General features: G+C 47.9%; 1 protein-coding gene across 5 annotated transcripts in view; it reads right to left on the bottom strand.

Annotated features, from left to right (window-relative positions):
* The window catches only part of SLC68A1 (solute carrier family 68 member 1), a 62,368-nt gene that overhangs the window by 44,656 nt on the left and 1,540 nt on the right, over positions 1 to 16,172 (bottom strand). For 4 of the 5 annotated variants that reach the window (XM_085848226.1, XM_085848224.1, XM_085848223.1 and 1 more), the window contains exons 2-4: positions 11,100 to 11,315; positions 7,745 to 7,824; positions 7,010 to 7,459 (exon numbers count right to left, since the gene is read on the bottom strand). In XM_085848226.1, the coding sequence (XP_085704352.1) occupies positions 7,010 to 7,459; positions 7,745 to 7,824; positions 11,100 to 11,315 (746 nt within the window). The remainder of the gene's footprint in view (positions 1 to 7,009; positions 7,460 to 7,744; positions 7,825 to 11,099; positions 11,316 to 16,172) is intronic. The other variant, XM_085848227.1, reaches the window with a different exon arrangement.

Below are 16,172 nucleotides of genomic sequence, written 5' to 3'. Positions count from 1 at the left end.
TGCATGGATCCCCAGACTGAGGGAGTGTGACTGTTATCTTGAACTTCTTCCATTTTCTAATAATTGTGCCAACAGTTGTTGCCTTCTCACCAAGCTGCTTGCCTATTGTCCTGTAGCCCATCCCAGCCTTGTGAAAGTCTACAATTTTGTCCCTGATGTCCTAAGACACTCTCAAGTCTTGCCCATTTTGGTGAGGTTGGAGTCTGATTGATTGAGTGTGGACAGCTGTCTTTTATGCAGTTAACGAGTTCAAACAGGTGCAGTTAATACAGGTAATGAGTGGAGAATGGGAGGGCTTCTTAAAAGACAAAACTAACAGGTCTGTGAGAGCCGGAATTCTTACTGGTTGGTAGGTGATCAAATACTTATTTCATGCAATAAAATGAAAATTAATTATTTTAAAAATCATACAATGTGATTTTCAGAATTTTTGTTTTCGATTCCGTCTTTCACAGTTGAAGTGTACCGATGATAAAAATTACAGACCTCTACGTGCTTTGTAAGTGGGAAAACATGCAAAATCGGCAGTGTATCAAATACTTGGTCTCCCCACTGTATATATATATATATATATATATATATATATATATATATATATATATATATATATATATATATATATATATATATATATATATATATATATATATATATATATATATATATATATATATATATATATATTGTTGCGGATTCGCGCCCGCCGGCGTGCTGACGGCCACGTAACTCGAATCGCGGCACGTCGCCCACCGGACGGACAATCCAGTCGTGACCCTCTCGGACTAACGCCGGGAACCAGTCACGGGTGGACCTTTCGGTCTCACCGCGATCGAGCCAATCAGCCCCCGCGTGGGATAGGGTTGCTCGCCAAATTCGACCTACCTAAGTACCCACGCGGAGGGTAGACCGGGCGATCGCACCTCGCCGCAGGTCGACTTCGGACACGGGCCACTTAAGCGACCCGTTCCGTACTATCAGAATAACCGAGCGGTGTTATCGTCGACCTCGACGGTTCGATTGATTATCGGGCGTATTCAGCCCACTACCAACCCTTTACGTGAAGCAAGATGAGGATTCAATGGGAGAAATGATGAAGCGAAGCGGGAAACAGTTCAACACAAGGCACATTTATTCGCGGCACACGGGAAGCACACATATTCAATTCCACCAAAAGCACACAGAAAAGACACAATGCAATTTACACAAAAAGCAAATGTAAAAGCGAAAACACAATGCAGAGCTAATACCGACTACCGAGCACACGGCAACACTTATACAATTTTACTTCACAGACGGCGCCGACAACACATACCCAAAACCAAGGAAAGAATACCCTCAAGGATGAGGCGGGCCTGAGGCCGAGACCGGGTCGGCCTACCCGTCTGGTGATGAGACGCGGAGCGGCGATGGTGCCTCAACTCCGCGGGCCTCGCGGGCAGTGTCTGGTAGGGGGTGGGAAAGGGGCCCCCTTGGTCGCACTATCTCAGCGCGGGGGGAAACAGGAGGGGGTTGCTGATGCTCGGGGTATAGAGGATTTTTATTGCCCCGCGACGAGCGTCTCCATCTCGGCCAGGTCGCGCTGTCGGCCTCCCTCGGGTGCAGCTCCCTGCACGACGCGAGCACCCCCTCGTCTGCCCTCGCCGCCTTTCCACAGCTCCGTCCCCTCCGTTCCGACTCCAACGCACACGACGACCAGCTCCTTCTAGCCAACTCCACCGCCCGCGAGGTCTTGACTCTCTGTTTCCGACTCTCCTACTCTCCTACTCTCCGCCTCTGGACTCTGCTGGACTGACGAACACGGTCCTTTTATCAGCCCCGTAGCTTCGCCCTCTCATCTTTGACCCCCTCCCTTCGACCTTTCACCTCGCTCCCCATTGGCCCGAGAAAAAGTGGGCGTGAAGGCTTTTTGATCCATAAATTTGCATATATCGATCGCCCTGGGGGCGGGGCCAATTCGCCCCTCGCTCACCGATTGGACGGCAAAAAGTGGGCGTGTGTCGTTTTTGATCCGTTTTTGAAGCACAAAATCCGTGATTTTGTACACGCTGTTCGGCGCGCGCCCTGCACGAGTCCAACACCGGTACCCACAGCGGGGCAAGAACGGTGGCGATGCGACGGTTGCGAGGTGTGACGGGAAGGTCGTGGCGGTTGTGGTGAAGCGGCGTTGTGGTTGGTGGTTGATGTTGTGATTGTGGTGGTAATCATGGCGGTTGGTCCAAAATAAAGATAGCAAAAGAAAAACGGCTATCCTGAAGAGTCGCAGCACGCATAAATGACATGTATTCCCACTAGACAACGGGTTTGGGCCTAACTACACATGTACTTACCGAAATACCTCACCTAAGGGACCTGAATGGTGGTTTGCGAATTTGGTAACCACAACACTACCCCCTCCCCTTTTTACAGACTCGTCCCGAGTCGTCAAATTTTCGTGTGGGCTTCGTGTGGTGCGGGTGCGCCCCGGGCCCCCGCACCAAGCAGGCGCACCCGTGCCCACTACTCTATCCCGGCCCCCCATGGGCCCATGGCCTACCGCGGCCGACTAGCCTGGTGCCCGGGGTACCCTCTCAGCGATACTCACCTTTCGCAGCCACGCTCCCAAGCCCGTCAACAGGGCTCCTGCACCCCTCCAAATGGGTCTCGAGCCTACTTTCCCACCAACAGCAAAACGACCTCCATTTTCAATTTGACTAACCCAGCTAACTCACTTAACTCTGACCCCGGGGTCCCTTGGGCGGGAGTCACTCCTCCCCCCAATCACTCATCGCACCATGCATTCCCCATTCGCTCCACTCACACAGACCCGCTGGCCTCACTCACTCAACATGCACATGCCTCACAACTCACCAACTCTTCAACACACTCACCACTGAACTCTGCCATCCTTCTAACTACATCCCCTAACTAACTCGTGCTCCCACGTCGTCCCTTAAACTAGTAGCACGTTCCTTTTAACCTACGTGGCTTAGCTACGTCCCCTCTACACATTCACAAGTCTGTCACTGTCTCCTAACTCAAAAATTCATTTTATTTCCCAACCTAAATCTGGCTACAATCCCTCTAACTAATCCATTCCACGGACTCCATGAGGACTTACCCCTGCCCCATGAAGTCGGTCTAGCTAAGCTAACCCTTCCCCCTAACTAGTTTTCATCCTGTGCCCAGGGTCAAGGGGGTCTTCCACCCTTTGCCCAGGAATCCTGTGCACCCGAAAGTGAGGCTTGTTTTTTTTTACTTTTTTTTTCATGCGCAGCACCTGCGCGGCAACTCGCGCACTTTGCACCTGCCCGTGACGTCATGCAGCTGCACGTGTTCCTCGTCCCTCCTTGGACGGTACCATCCGGCCGGGATACCCCTCCTGCCGGATTCCAACCACACGTGCAGCCATGACGTCACCGTGCGCATAAAAAAAAAACACAAGCCCCACGTCTCGAGGGGTTCCCCACGCGAACACATGTGCTTTTCCCGTTGGAGCTTAACACACACGATCGCGTGGAGAACCCGTCCGGTCCAAATCCGTTATCCTGCCTAAACTTTGTCCGTCCGCGGGATCGGCAAATCCACCGCGTGCGTTTCCGGACCGGGACTTCACTCTCGCAAGCGAGCACGTGGTGGTCTCGTGCGTTGCACAGCACGGACCGCGTGCTCACTGCTGGGTGAACCCGGCACGGTCCCCGAAACAACTACAGCCGCTGCTCGGCTTTCTTTCTTCTGTCGCCGTCGTCGCCATTCGACCCACGCACACCTGCGTGTTACGACGCACACACTCCACTCCATTATATTCACACCGGGAGACGCGGCTGCGTGCTCCCGCATGCCGACCGACATCTCCCTTACATACCGCTCTCTCACACACACTGTCTCCCTTGCACTCGGCCGTTCACCCACGCATGCCATTACCCCTTTCGCACACGTGGCTCCACGCACTCGCGGTGCCTCATCCACACACCGTGCCTCACTCACACACGCGGGGGCACTCACCCGCGGTGCCTCACTCATACACGCGGGGCACTCACCCGCGGTGCCTCACTCACACACCGTGCCTCATACACACACGGCGTGCTGGGAAGCACGCACTCCGGCACCATCGCCACCACACCACTCACACACGGGGTCGCTTCCACACACGGGGTCGCACTCACACCTTGCACCACACACACAGGGACAACCACACTGGGGATTTGTGTCCCCACAAGGGTCTCCGGGGCCTCTATACCCCCCAAGCTCTCCAAGCACCCGTCCACAGCACTCGTCCCCTCAACCTCGCAAAGCACGACCGAACTCACCAGGTCGTGACTCGCCTCAAGGGGGAATACTCCCTCCCCTCGTTCCTGGAGGAGGCCATCCAGGTGCTCGCACTGGGTCTCTACCCAGTCCGCCATCTCACCCCCATTATCCTCCACTACCTCCGTGTGTGTGTGTGTGCGTCACTTACCCCGTCTTCATCGTGCAGTCTCTCCTCTATTTTTTTTGTCTCCCGTGTCTCTGCCAACTCTGTCACCTCTTCACCCTTTACCTCCCTTGTCTCAACTATTATTATTTCCTTTGTCACGGCCTTCATGCCCGCCTGCTGGCATCGGCCCATGTTCTGCGTCTCACCCCGCAGCTTTTTCGTTCCTTCCTTCATTTGCTGTGTACTCGCATCGATCTTTTCGTTCATGCTTTTTATTTCCGCATTCATTTGTGCCAGCATGGTGAATAGCTGGGCCATGTCGGATGCACTCAGCTGAGCCGTTTCGGCAGGGGTTGGGGAAGGGTTTTGGTGGAGAGGGGGGGGGGAGGTGTCATACACCGCGGCAGCTGCCGCACCTTTTTCGGGCTCTGGGCTCAGTTGGGGGAGTTCATGTTCCTGCACAATCAACATTTCCTGCACGGGGATTTCATCCTGAGCCATGGATTCTACACATTCTACATCCATTTCTAATACCCCCGGCTCCCGCTCGCCTTGAGACGCCATCTTGCTTCTCGTGAAGGGTTAATTTGAATCGCTCGTAATTTGGAGGGAATCGGGGGTCGCTTCTCTCACCCCTGGACCGATTCCCGTGAATTTAGCTGGAGACAGGAGAGCCCGTTTTCCTGTTCTCCGATACCAGTGCCGCGAGGAGGGCGATGGATTTGTATCGCACGACCTGACACCAGTGTTGCGGATTCGCGCCCGCCGGCGTGCTGACGGCCACGTAACTCGAATCGCGGCACGTCGCCCACCGGACGGACAATCCAGTCGTGACCCTCTCGGACTAACGCCGGGAACCAGTCACGGGTGGACCTTTCGGTCTCACCGCGATCGAGCCAATCAGCCCCCGCGTGGGATAGGGTTGCTCGCCAAATTCGACCTACCTAAGTACCCACGCGGAGGGTAGACCGGGCGATCGCACCTCGCCGCAGGTCGACTTCGGACACGGGCCACTTAAGCGACCCGTTCCGTACTATCAGAATAACCGAGCGGTGTTATCGTCGACCTCGACGGTTCGATTGATTATCGGGCGTATTCAGCCCACTACCAACCCTTTACGTGAAGCAAGATGAGGATTCAATGGGAGAAATGACGAAGCGAAGCGGGAAACAGTTCAACACAAGGCACATTTATTCGCGGCACACGGGAAGCACACATATTCAATTCCACCAAAAGCACACAGAAAAGAAAAACACAATGCAATTTACACAAAAAGCAAATGTAAAAGCGAAAACACAATGCAGAGCTAATACCGACTACCGAGCACACGGCAACACTTATACAATTTTACTTCACAGACGGCGCCGACAACACATACCCAAAACCAAGGAAAGAATACCCTCAAGGATGAGGCGGGCCTGAGGCCGAGACCGGGTCGGCCTACCCGTCTGGTGATGAGACGCGGAGCGGCGATGGTGCCTCAACTCCGCGGGCCTCGCGGGCAGTGTCTGGTAGGGGGTGGGAAAGGGGCCCCCTTGGTCGCACTATCTCAGCGCGGGGGGGAAACAGGAGGGGGTTGCTGATGCTCGGGGTATAGAGGATTTTTATTGCCCCGCGACGAGCGTCTCCACCTCGGCCAGGTCGCGCTGTCGGCCTCCCTCGGGTGCAGCTCCCTGCACGACGCGAGCACCCCTCGTCTGCCCTCGCCGCCTTTCCACAGCTCCGTCCCCTCCGTTCCGACTCCAACGCACACGACGACCAGCTCCTTCTAGCCAACTCCACCGCCCGCGAGGTCTTGACTCTCTGTTTCCGACTCTCCTACTCTCCTACTCTCCACCTCTGGACTCTGCTGGACTGACGAACACGGTCCTTTTATCGGCCCCGTAGCTTCGCCCTCTCATCTTTGACCCCCTCCCTTCGACCTTTCACCTCGCTCCCCATTGGCCCGAGAAAAAGTGGGCGTGAAGGCTTTTTGATCCATAAATTTGCATATATCGATCGCCCTGGGGCGGGCCAGTCGCCCCTCGCTCACCGATTGGACGGCAAAAAGTGGGCGTGTGTCGTTTTTGATCCGTTTTTGAAGCACAAAATCCGTGATTTTGTACACGCTGTTCGGCGCGCGCCCTGCACGAGTCCAACACCGGTACCCACAGCGGGGCAAGAACGGTGGCGATGCGACGGTTGCGAGGTGTGACGGGAAGGTCGTGGCGGTTGTGGTGAAGCGGCGTTGTGGTTGGTGGTTGATGTTGTGATTGTGGTGGTAATCATGGCGGTTGGTCCAAAATAAAGATAGCAAAAGAAAAACGGCTATCCTGAAGAGTCGCAGCACGCATAAATGACGTATTCCCACTAGACAACGGGTTTGGGCCTAACTACACATGTACTTACCGAAATACCTCACCTAAGGGACCTGAATGGTGGTTTGCGAATTTGGTAACCACAACAATATATATCGGGCGTATAAAAAGGAATTGTTTCGATCTTGTACAGCATGTTCTGAATGTGAGGAAGTGTTTCTGGAGTTTAATGAAATAGTCACAATGGAGTTTGCTAAACCACACATTTTAAATAGTGCAATGCAAGGTCTCTGGTGACAAATCACCACGACTGACTTACTTGGAAAATGGCTCTGCATTGTGTCTCCGCTCTGTGTCCAGATAGACTGATCTTAACAAATGCGAGAAGATCATGAAACCGATCGCCGCCACGATGGCCAATGCCACACAGAAGAGGCGAAAGGCTTGGGGATTTTCACGACTCCAAAAAGCAGAGGAAGCAAAGACAGACGCTGAAGCAAGAGCAGAGGCCACAGCATTGTGGTTGCTGAGCCGCACGCGGTCAGTCACAGACACCGCCATGTCGGCGAGGAGGGCGTTGTGCTGCAACGTCACGGCTGTGAGGAAGGCGTCGTAAAGACACAGGCAGCATACAAACTGCAGTCCGGCAGGCGCCCACGACACCCAAAAGGTAAGGAAGGAGAAGGCAAATAAAGGCCCGACAAGGCCCAGCTGCTGTAACCGCTGTTGAACCACAGCCACTGGTGACAGGCCGCCATTGCTGGGAACACTACACGCACACACACAAATTTGCATGCTCTGCAAGAACGAGTCCAACTCGCCAGATAACCACAATTTTACAATAAATCAAAGATTGTATAATTGCACCTGTTGACACGGTTGTTATCACTGATGGTCATTTAGCTATTTTAGTGATGGATCAAAAAGGAAAACAAATGTCAAAGTTTTCAATTTATCATCCGAGCAACACTTTTTGTTGCAAATCATTTCAATTTTAAAACTGATCGATAACAACGTGGAAGAAGCACAAATATGAGCCCGTGTTTGTGCTCACCGTTCGGTGAATAGAAGCTTTTTGTCACTCATCCATCCAAAAAGAGGATCATTTACACTGTTCCACACCAGGAAAACCGTCTGTCAACAACAAAATGTACAGCACTGAGGTTAGGGAGAAATTCGTTTCTGATGAATTAAAGAGATGGGGAAACCAGTCGATCTTATCAGGTTGCAAGTCATGTGAGAGCAGAACGTTATCAATACACAGGTATTGTGTGGGTGTGTATGAATATACATGTGAAACCATTTCTTTGATTTATATACAATTCAAAACCTCTGGACCAATTGCCTCAAAATTTACTTTACGGCATTATTTTCACATGGAGGAGGTCAATCTACACCAATAAATGTCAGTGTGGGTTCTCCTCCACAACTCCAAAACCATGAAACCCAGTGGCCCCAAACTTTGCATGCATGTTCAGGGAACTCCAAGGGAGTGCATGAGTGAAACTGGGTGTTTGGATCAATTAAAACACCCCTTTTGAAGATAATTAACGGCCTATTTAATTATGTGCCTGGTGTTGGGCTTAATGGTTAGGGTGGTGGGCTCGTGATCCTAGGATCTTGAGTTCAAACACCACTCCGCTGTCGAGTTAATACCAGGTGGAGTTAACTCGGCCTGTCATCCTTCCGAGGTCGGAAAAACGATTGCCAGCTTTCTGGTATATTGTGTCGGAATGGCGACCCATCCAGGATTGTGACCAATAGCCAAGGAGACCGCTTCGGCAGCACCAACGTTCTGCACAGAGTATGGTCCCCATGGATGGATGGATTGTTCCCTCCATCCTTAAAAGTCTCCCAGTCCCTGCTGCTGAAAAGCATACCAATAGCATGATACTGCCACCACCATGCTTCATGGTAGGGATGGTGTTAGGTGAGTGATGAGCTGTGCTTGGTTTCAGCCAAATGTAGCGCTTTGCATTCAGGCCAAGGAGTTCAATTTTCCTCTCGTCAGACCACAGAATATATTTTGACCCATGCTCTCAGTCTTTCACGTGCCTTTTTGCAAACCACAGGTGTGCTGTCATGTGCCTTTTTCTCAGGAGTGGCTTCTGTCTGGCCACTATCCCATAAAATCTAGATTTGTGAAGTGCTGCAGAGATTATTAGCCCCCGTTGGACTTAATCCGAAACGGGGGCTTATGGATTTAGTCTAAATTTTCATGCGCGTGTGCGTCCGCAACCATATCTCGGGCATATATCGACTAATTTTATTCGTAGTTGGCAGAAAGACAACAAATGACGGTTTAGATATGCACAACAATTTGTTTCGCGATGTGATCAAAGATGGCCAACTGGTGACCATTTTAGTTGTGAAAAAAACCCAGTTGAACACGTCCTTAACTATTTCTCAGACATGCATTTTCTGATCTTCTTCAAACTTGGTACATAGATAAGGAATGATGGCTTCCATATGCATATCATTTCTTTTCGAGACTAGCTCAAAGATGGCTGGCTGGTGGCCATTTTGTTACTTAAATGTGTCCCCAACCATTTTTCAGACATGCATGGTCTAGTTTTGTTCAAACTTGGCACAAGCACAGTAAATGATGGCATACATGTGCACCTCACTTTATTTTGTGATCTGATCAAAGATGGTAGACTGTCGGCCATTTTCGTTGGAAAAAAACAAACAAAAGTTCAACACATCCTCAAACATTTCTCGGACATGCATTTTCCGATGTTGTTCAAACTTGGCACACAGATAAGGAATGATGGCTTCCATATGCATATCATTTCTTTTCGAGACTAGCTCAAAGATGGCTGGCTAGTGGCCATTTTAGTTGTACATAAATATGGGCTAGCTCTTTAACGCCGTACAACAAAATTACTAAAACAACAGGAGCGATGACATTTTCTGTCTTTTTTACTTCCTGTCCTTCCGGCAACTTCTCCCACCTCAGCGAAGGAACTCTGTAGTCCTGTCAGAGTAGTGATTGGGTACTTGGTCAACTCCCTGACCAAGGTCCTTCATGCCCAGTTGTGAAGTTTGATCATCTGCTAGCTCTCGGAAGAGTCTGGGTAGCTCCATATTCTTTCCATTTCCTAATGATGGAGTTCACTGTGATCTTGGAAACTTTCAACACTTGAAATTGTTTTATAACCTTCCCAGATCTATGCCACCTCACAATTCTATCTCAGAGTTCTACGGACGGTTCCTTGGACTTCATTGTGGAGTTTCTGCTCTGACATGCACTGTCAACTGTGTGACATTACATAAAAACGTGTTTCCTTCTAAATAATGTCCAATCAATTGAATTAGCCACAGGTGGACTGGTGGACTCCAATCTAGTTGTGGAGACATCTCAAGGATCGAAGGAAATTGGATGCACCCGAGCTCAACTTGGAGTGTTATGGGAAAGGGGTTGAATATTTATTGCTGCAAGATGTTAATTAATTTGTAACAGATTCTAAAAACATGTTTTCACTTTCTCATTATGGGGTATTTTGTGTCAATCGGTGACAAAGTTTTTTTTTTAATTTAATCCATTTTAAATTCAGGCTGTAACACAATGTGACAAAAGTTGAGGGGTGTGAATACTTTCTGAAAGCACTGTAAATATTGTGATTGTGAATGCAGAATAGAAAGTAATATACAAATGATGCACAGTCTCTGGGGGATTACTCGGTGTTAGTGGTCACAGGCTCCTGCCAGCAGAAAATGGGAATAAGGCCATTGGGCCCATCGTTGACATGTTGTACTCGAGATTAAAAAAAAATTTTGCTCTGTCATTTTTAAACATAAATATCTTAAGATTTTACTGAAGTTACAAATAAACCGATCTTGATCAGGTGATCCAATTTGTACATCCACAAGAGTGAGGTGTGTGCATGTTTGGCCCTTTCTTTGATTTCCATACCCCTGGATGCCAGACAACACAGTGGGAACTTCAGGGAAGAACTATATGCAAGTTGTGGGAAGTTATGTGGGAATAGCAGGCACGTGGGGGAAGTTCCTGGGGCACCTGGGGTATCTTGGAAAACCTAGAGTGCCCTGGCAACACCATTTTGGGTTGTTTCTTTCCCCATCACAATCAATGAGAAAGAAAAGTTAGTTGGAATCTCAATCCAGCTATAAACTGTCACCCTGGTGTTTTGCAAGCAGGATGAGGCATTAATGCATGTGCATCTAACAGGAGGAGGTTGAGGCAGAGGACACATCTGCCAGCATTAGTTGGTGGACATCAAAGATCCCATGGTATTTCTTTTCCCAGAGTAAGCGAGTTATCGTTGGCACCCTGAATAAATTCTAAATTCCAACCTCAACCTAAAAGGGGCACGACGTCAGCGGGACAACTGTGACACCCCAAAAATTATACAACCAGCAACCATGTTGCATCCGCTCAAACAAACCTCGCCCAACCAGAAGGACAACTTGTCAATGTGGTAGACGGTGACAAAAATGTCCACATAGTAGAGCAGAAACACGTTGTGTAGGATGTTTTGACAAAAGGCCAGTGCTCCATAAGACAGGGCCGTGGCCAAGCAAATGGCCATTCCCAGATTGCAGCATCCAAAGGAACCTGTGCAGTGTTTGCTCAGCCTCCAGATCCAAGAACTGCCCACATCCTGCCAACACAACACAATTTCCATCATTTTGAAGCATGACAGTTCACAACTGTGAAAACAAATCTGGGCAAGTCTCAACACAGAATACCTGGAGGTATTGGGTGACATACTTATTCAAGCTAAGTTAAATGTTTTGTTACATTTCCAATCCGATGTACCATACTTCGTGTTACAGAATGTTGGTTCTGCCAGGAGCAGTTTCTTGGCCAGGAGTCATGCTGCTCGATTTGTCATCCCTCTCCCAGTAGTGTTAAATTATTGTCGGAAGCACGGCTCACTGTGTCACTGATGCAGTACCCCCTGTATGTTGGAGCAGGAATTTGTAATTTGTTCATTGTGCCGGCGATGGCTCACCTATTCTTCATGGAAGATATCGTGGGATCTTTAACATCCACCAACTAATACCGGCAGATGGGACACCCAGTTCAACGTCCATCCGAGGGACGGCACACAATGATGAATCACCCTACCTGTGAAACACCAGGAAGACAGTTTTTAGCTGGGTCAGGATTCAAATCCAAGCTGGACGGCTTTGAGACGTGTGTGTGTGTATGTGTGTGTGTGTGTGTGTGTGTGCGTGTGCGTGTGCGTGTGCGTGTGTGTGTGTGTGTGTGTGTGTGTGTGTGTGTGTGTGTGTGTGTGTGTATGTGTGTGTGTGTGTGTGTGTGTGCGTGTGCGTGTGCGTGTGCGTGTGCGTGCGCGTGCGCGTGCGCGTGCGCGTGCACCTTCAGGCCATCCTGTCAGGCCTTTGTTATATTTATGTAATTTCACCGAATACCCAATCCAATTTGTCACCCAATACAAATGGATAACCACCAAACAACATGAACAGACCCATTACTGATGGAGGACGACCCGTTTGGCAATCTGTTTAGATAAATTGATGTTGGGAGCGGGAGGAGGGGGGGGGCGGCATCACAGACTAATCCCTCCATGAACCTCAGACACTTTTGGAATCTCATCTTGCACCAAACACTTGTTTATAAGCACAGGATACTAAAATAATCCAGACACTCAACATCTTTCTAAAGATGCCGTCACTTTACAATATTAAACTACGAACTAGAATGTAGAACTTGACACGATTGCGTTGATGGATATGCCTCCACTCACGTTCGATGCCAACCCACTGTTACGTTTGATCTCAATTTCAGGTCACGTGAAAGATTAGAGAGCACGCACAAGAGATAAGTAGAAGGGAGAGGAAACATAAGATGCTTCCAACTCGAGTTATGGTCTGCTAAACATGGGCTAAGACATTTAACCTTTCGAACCCAAAATTTAATCAGTTCATAGTTTTATTGCAGTTGGAGATACTTGTGCCAAGTTTGGTTGAAATCTCTGCAGTGGGCTCATAACTCATCGTGGTTAAAACCAGAGTTGGTGTCAAAGCCACCCAATGCTCGCCTGTTTATACATTTATCGTTTTTAAAAGACTTGTCTAATAATTAATATTTTTTATCAAGCATTGCAGTGAAGTATAATTTTAAAGCAATATATGTATTTGTATATTGTAATCAGTAACAAGAGCGCAAGTGAGCACAATATACGCCCTAACAAGAAGGTATATACAGAATTGTGCTACTACATGGAAAACAGCATCCTGGTTGCCATGGCAACCACTTTAGATGACGAACATATGTCGCTACACACCATCTCTAGTCTGTACCTATGTACCAAATATGAAACGTGAAAATTGAAAACTTTGGGAGTTAGAGTGCAGACAGACAGACAGACGGACGGACGACCGGTATCACATAATACGCCCCGATATATATATATATATATATATATATATATATATATATATATATATATATATATATATATATATATATATATATATATCGGGCATATAAAAAAATAGTGTGGTAGATAAAAACATTAGAAAGGAAACTAGAGGGGGAGCACTCGGGAGAGTGCAAAACCTCCGCCGCCAATACTGCTGGGTCACTCAAGTTAACCTTATATCTTATTCATTAAATATGATGTCAACAGTGCTGACAGAGTTATAGTTCTTTTCTCCAACATTTTTTTTGGGGGGGGGTGTGGGGGGTGTGGGGTTGGAAATCACTTAAAACATGTAGAAAGGCTAAAAAAGAAATCGAAATTTTGTTGAAAAAAAGTTGCAAAAATGTTTTTTTCTCTAACAATTTTTGTTTGGGGGGTGGGGGTTGGAAATCACTTAAAACATGTAGAAATGCAAAAAAAAAATTTTTTTCTCTAACAATTTTTTTGGGGGGGGTGGGGGTTGGAAATCACTTCAAACATGTAGAAATGCAAAAAAAATATTTTTTTCTCTAAATTTCTTTTGGGGGGGGTGGGGGTTGGAAATCACAAAACATGTAGAAATGCAAAAAAATATATATTTTTCTCGAACAAATTTTTTTTGGGGAGTGGGGGTTGGAAATCACTTAAAACATGTAGAAATGCAAAAAAAAAAAATTCTCTCCAATTTTTTTTGAGGGGTGGGGGTTGGAAATCACTTAAAACATGTAGAAATTCAAAAAAAAAAAACATTTTCTCGAACAATTTTTTTTGGGGGGGGGGACCAAGTCCAAAATCTAATGGTATGATCCTTGGACAATACCTCACCCCCACCACCAAGTTTCGTCGAAATCCGTCGAGGAATTTTTCCGTAATACAAAAAAATTAACATTTTCATATATTTTTTTTCCATATATACATAGCTATAGCTCTCTGTTCTTCGAACAGGGGAGCTAAAAACGTGATAACGTAGAGACGGACAACGTGAAAACAATGCCTCCAGCCTTCAGCGGTGGAGGCGTAAAAATGTGGCTTTCATATCCGAGATTTTTGTTTTCAAGCTCAACTTTTAATCAACGTTCAGAGCTCAAGCATTGGTGATTGGAGGCACATACTCTTTTACAGTGTGTTACGACTCAAGGAACTTTAACTTGACTGGAATCAATCCTGGACCCATCAACACTCTAACACAAGATACTCTAATGAAGGTGACAGGGATTTCTAATTTGTCTGGGTTCACGCATTATAAATTCCTGCCAAATGCTGTGGGTAGGAAGTGGTGATAATCTTGGACACTCCATGACACCGGGTCAAACTGCTTGCTATCTGGTTCAGCAGCTCTTGCACTATAAAACAAACCCACCTTCCCAGGTTATTTGCACGTCACATGTGAATGTCCGTCTTTGGCGATTACACTGCAAAGTGTAAAGTGTGGTAACCAAAGTCCTCGACAGTTTTTGGCTATGTTCGATCATGATATACAACCATGATGGAGTCACATGACCAGCCATCTTAGGACTCAGAGGGCAACCATGATCAAGAATCTATGTTTAAAATTTCTCATTTCCTGGAGACATCTTCAATGGGAGAACTTCATTAAGAAGTGAGAATATCTACAGAAGCCAAAACAACAAGATGGTTTTGTACTACAGAAACTGGAAGTGCAACATTCAAAAGTTTTCTTTATTTTTATTACCAAACAGGAAAAGGCACAACAAATGAAACTAGAATGGGGACTCGGTAGAGCACATACCTTCGCCTCCGCTACTTTTTTGTTCTTGGCATGAGAGTGGGGGGAACAGAACAGTGAACATTTTGGTGTTGGTTTCATGCAAATCGGTTTTGATTTGACCGTGTTATGACAAAAACCGCATATTTTGAAAGGTCGTGACCCCACTGACCTTTGACCCCCAACCGCTAACAAGGGTAATGACGTAATTGTCATGTCGCCCATCACAAGAATGGGCAATGAATTCTGAACAATTAGGCATCGGTTGCATGCCAATTAGATCAAAAAAGACCGCGCTATGGTAAAAATACGAATTTGACCTTTACCTTTGACCCGATCGCTCCCAAAATCTAATCAAATGTTCCTTGGATAATAACCCATCATCCCACCAAATTTCAAGCGATTTGGTTTAATACTTTCTGAGTTATGCGAATAACAAACAAACACACACACATATTCACAAATAAATAAATAAATAAATACACACAGCGACCAATACATAACCTTTCGCAGAATGCAAAGGTAATCATACATTCCACTATGGAAAGGCCCAGGAGAAACTTGGAATGATGAGCAACACTGAACCCTCTTTAATAAATAAGTTTCTGAGTGGAAACGATGAAATCCCCCTTTCACTACAATCACTTCTACCTCCTCAAATTTCCCTACTGTGTTAAACATATTTTCCATCACACACTTCTGCTGAAAAACAAAATGGCTTACCAATCCAGGGGTGAAACTACAATTTTCTCAGGGTAGGGTGGTGGTGAAAAAGGGGGCGCAGGGGGTGTTGGGTGAGGTGGGCAGGGGGATCCCACCTTGCACATCAAATAGCAGAAGTTAAAAGGAGTATGGGGGCGAGGGTTCTGTTTGTCAACATTATATTCTGCACTATGGCCAAAAGGAAGGGACAACACCCACCTCATTCCATCCCTGTATCCCAAAACCCTCATTCTATTCTTGTCAATGTGGTAGACATTGAAATGTCCCCCCCCCTCCTTCCATCATTCGATATCTGCATCCCCCCTCCTCTGCGACGATCCCCCCAACCATCCCCTCCACTCGTATCCGTCCCCCCACCCCCTCCACTCGTATCCGTCCGTCCCCCCACACCCTCCACTCGTATCCGTCCGTCCCCCACACCCTCCACTCGTATCCGTCCGTCCCCCCACCCCTCCACTCGTATCCGTCCGTCCCCCACCCCCTCCACTCGTATCCGTCCGTCCCCCCACCCCTCCACTCGTATCCGTCCGTCCCCCACCCCTCCACTCGTATCCGTCCGTCCCCCACCCCCTCCACTCGTATCCGTCCGTCCCCCCACCCCTCCACTCGTATCCGTCCGTCCCCCCCACCCCTCCACT

This window comes from Eptatretus burgeri, chromosome 12, assembly GCF_056783735.1.
Source record: "Eptatretus burgeri isolate ZD-2024b chromosome 12, Ebu_testis_v1, whole genome shotgun sequence".
NCBI lineage: Eukaryota > Metazoa > Chordata > Myxini > Myxiniformes > Myxinidae > Eptatretus > Eptatretus burgeri.
Note: the sequence above shows the minus strand (reverse complement) of the source record. Positions and strands in the feature narration are given on the sequence as shown.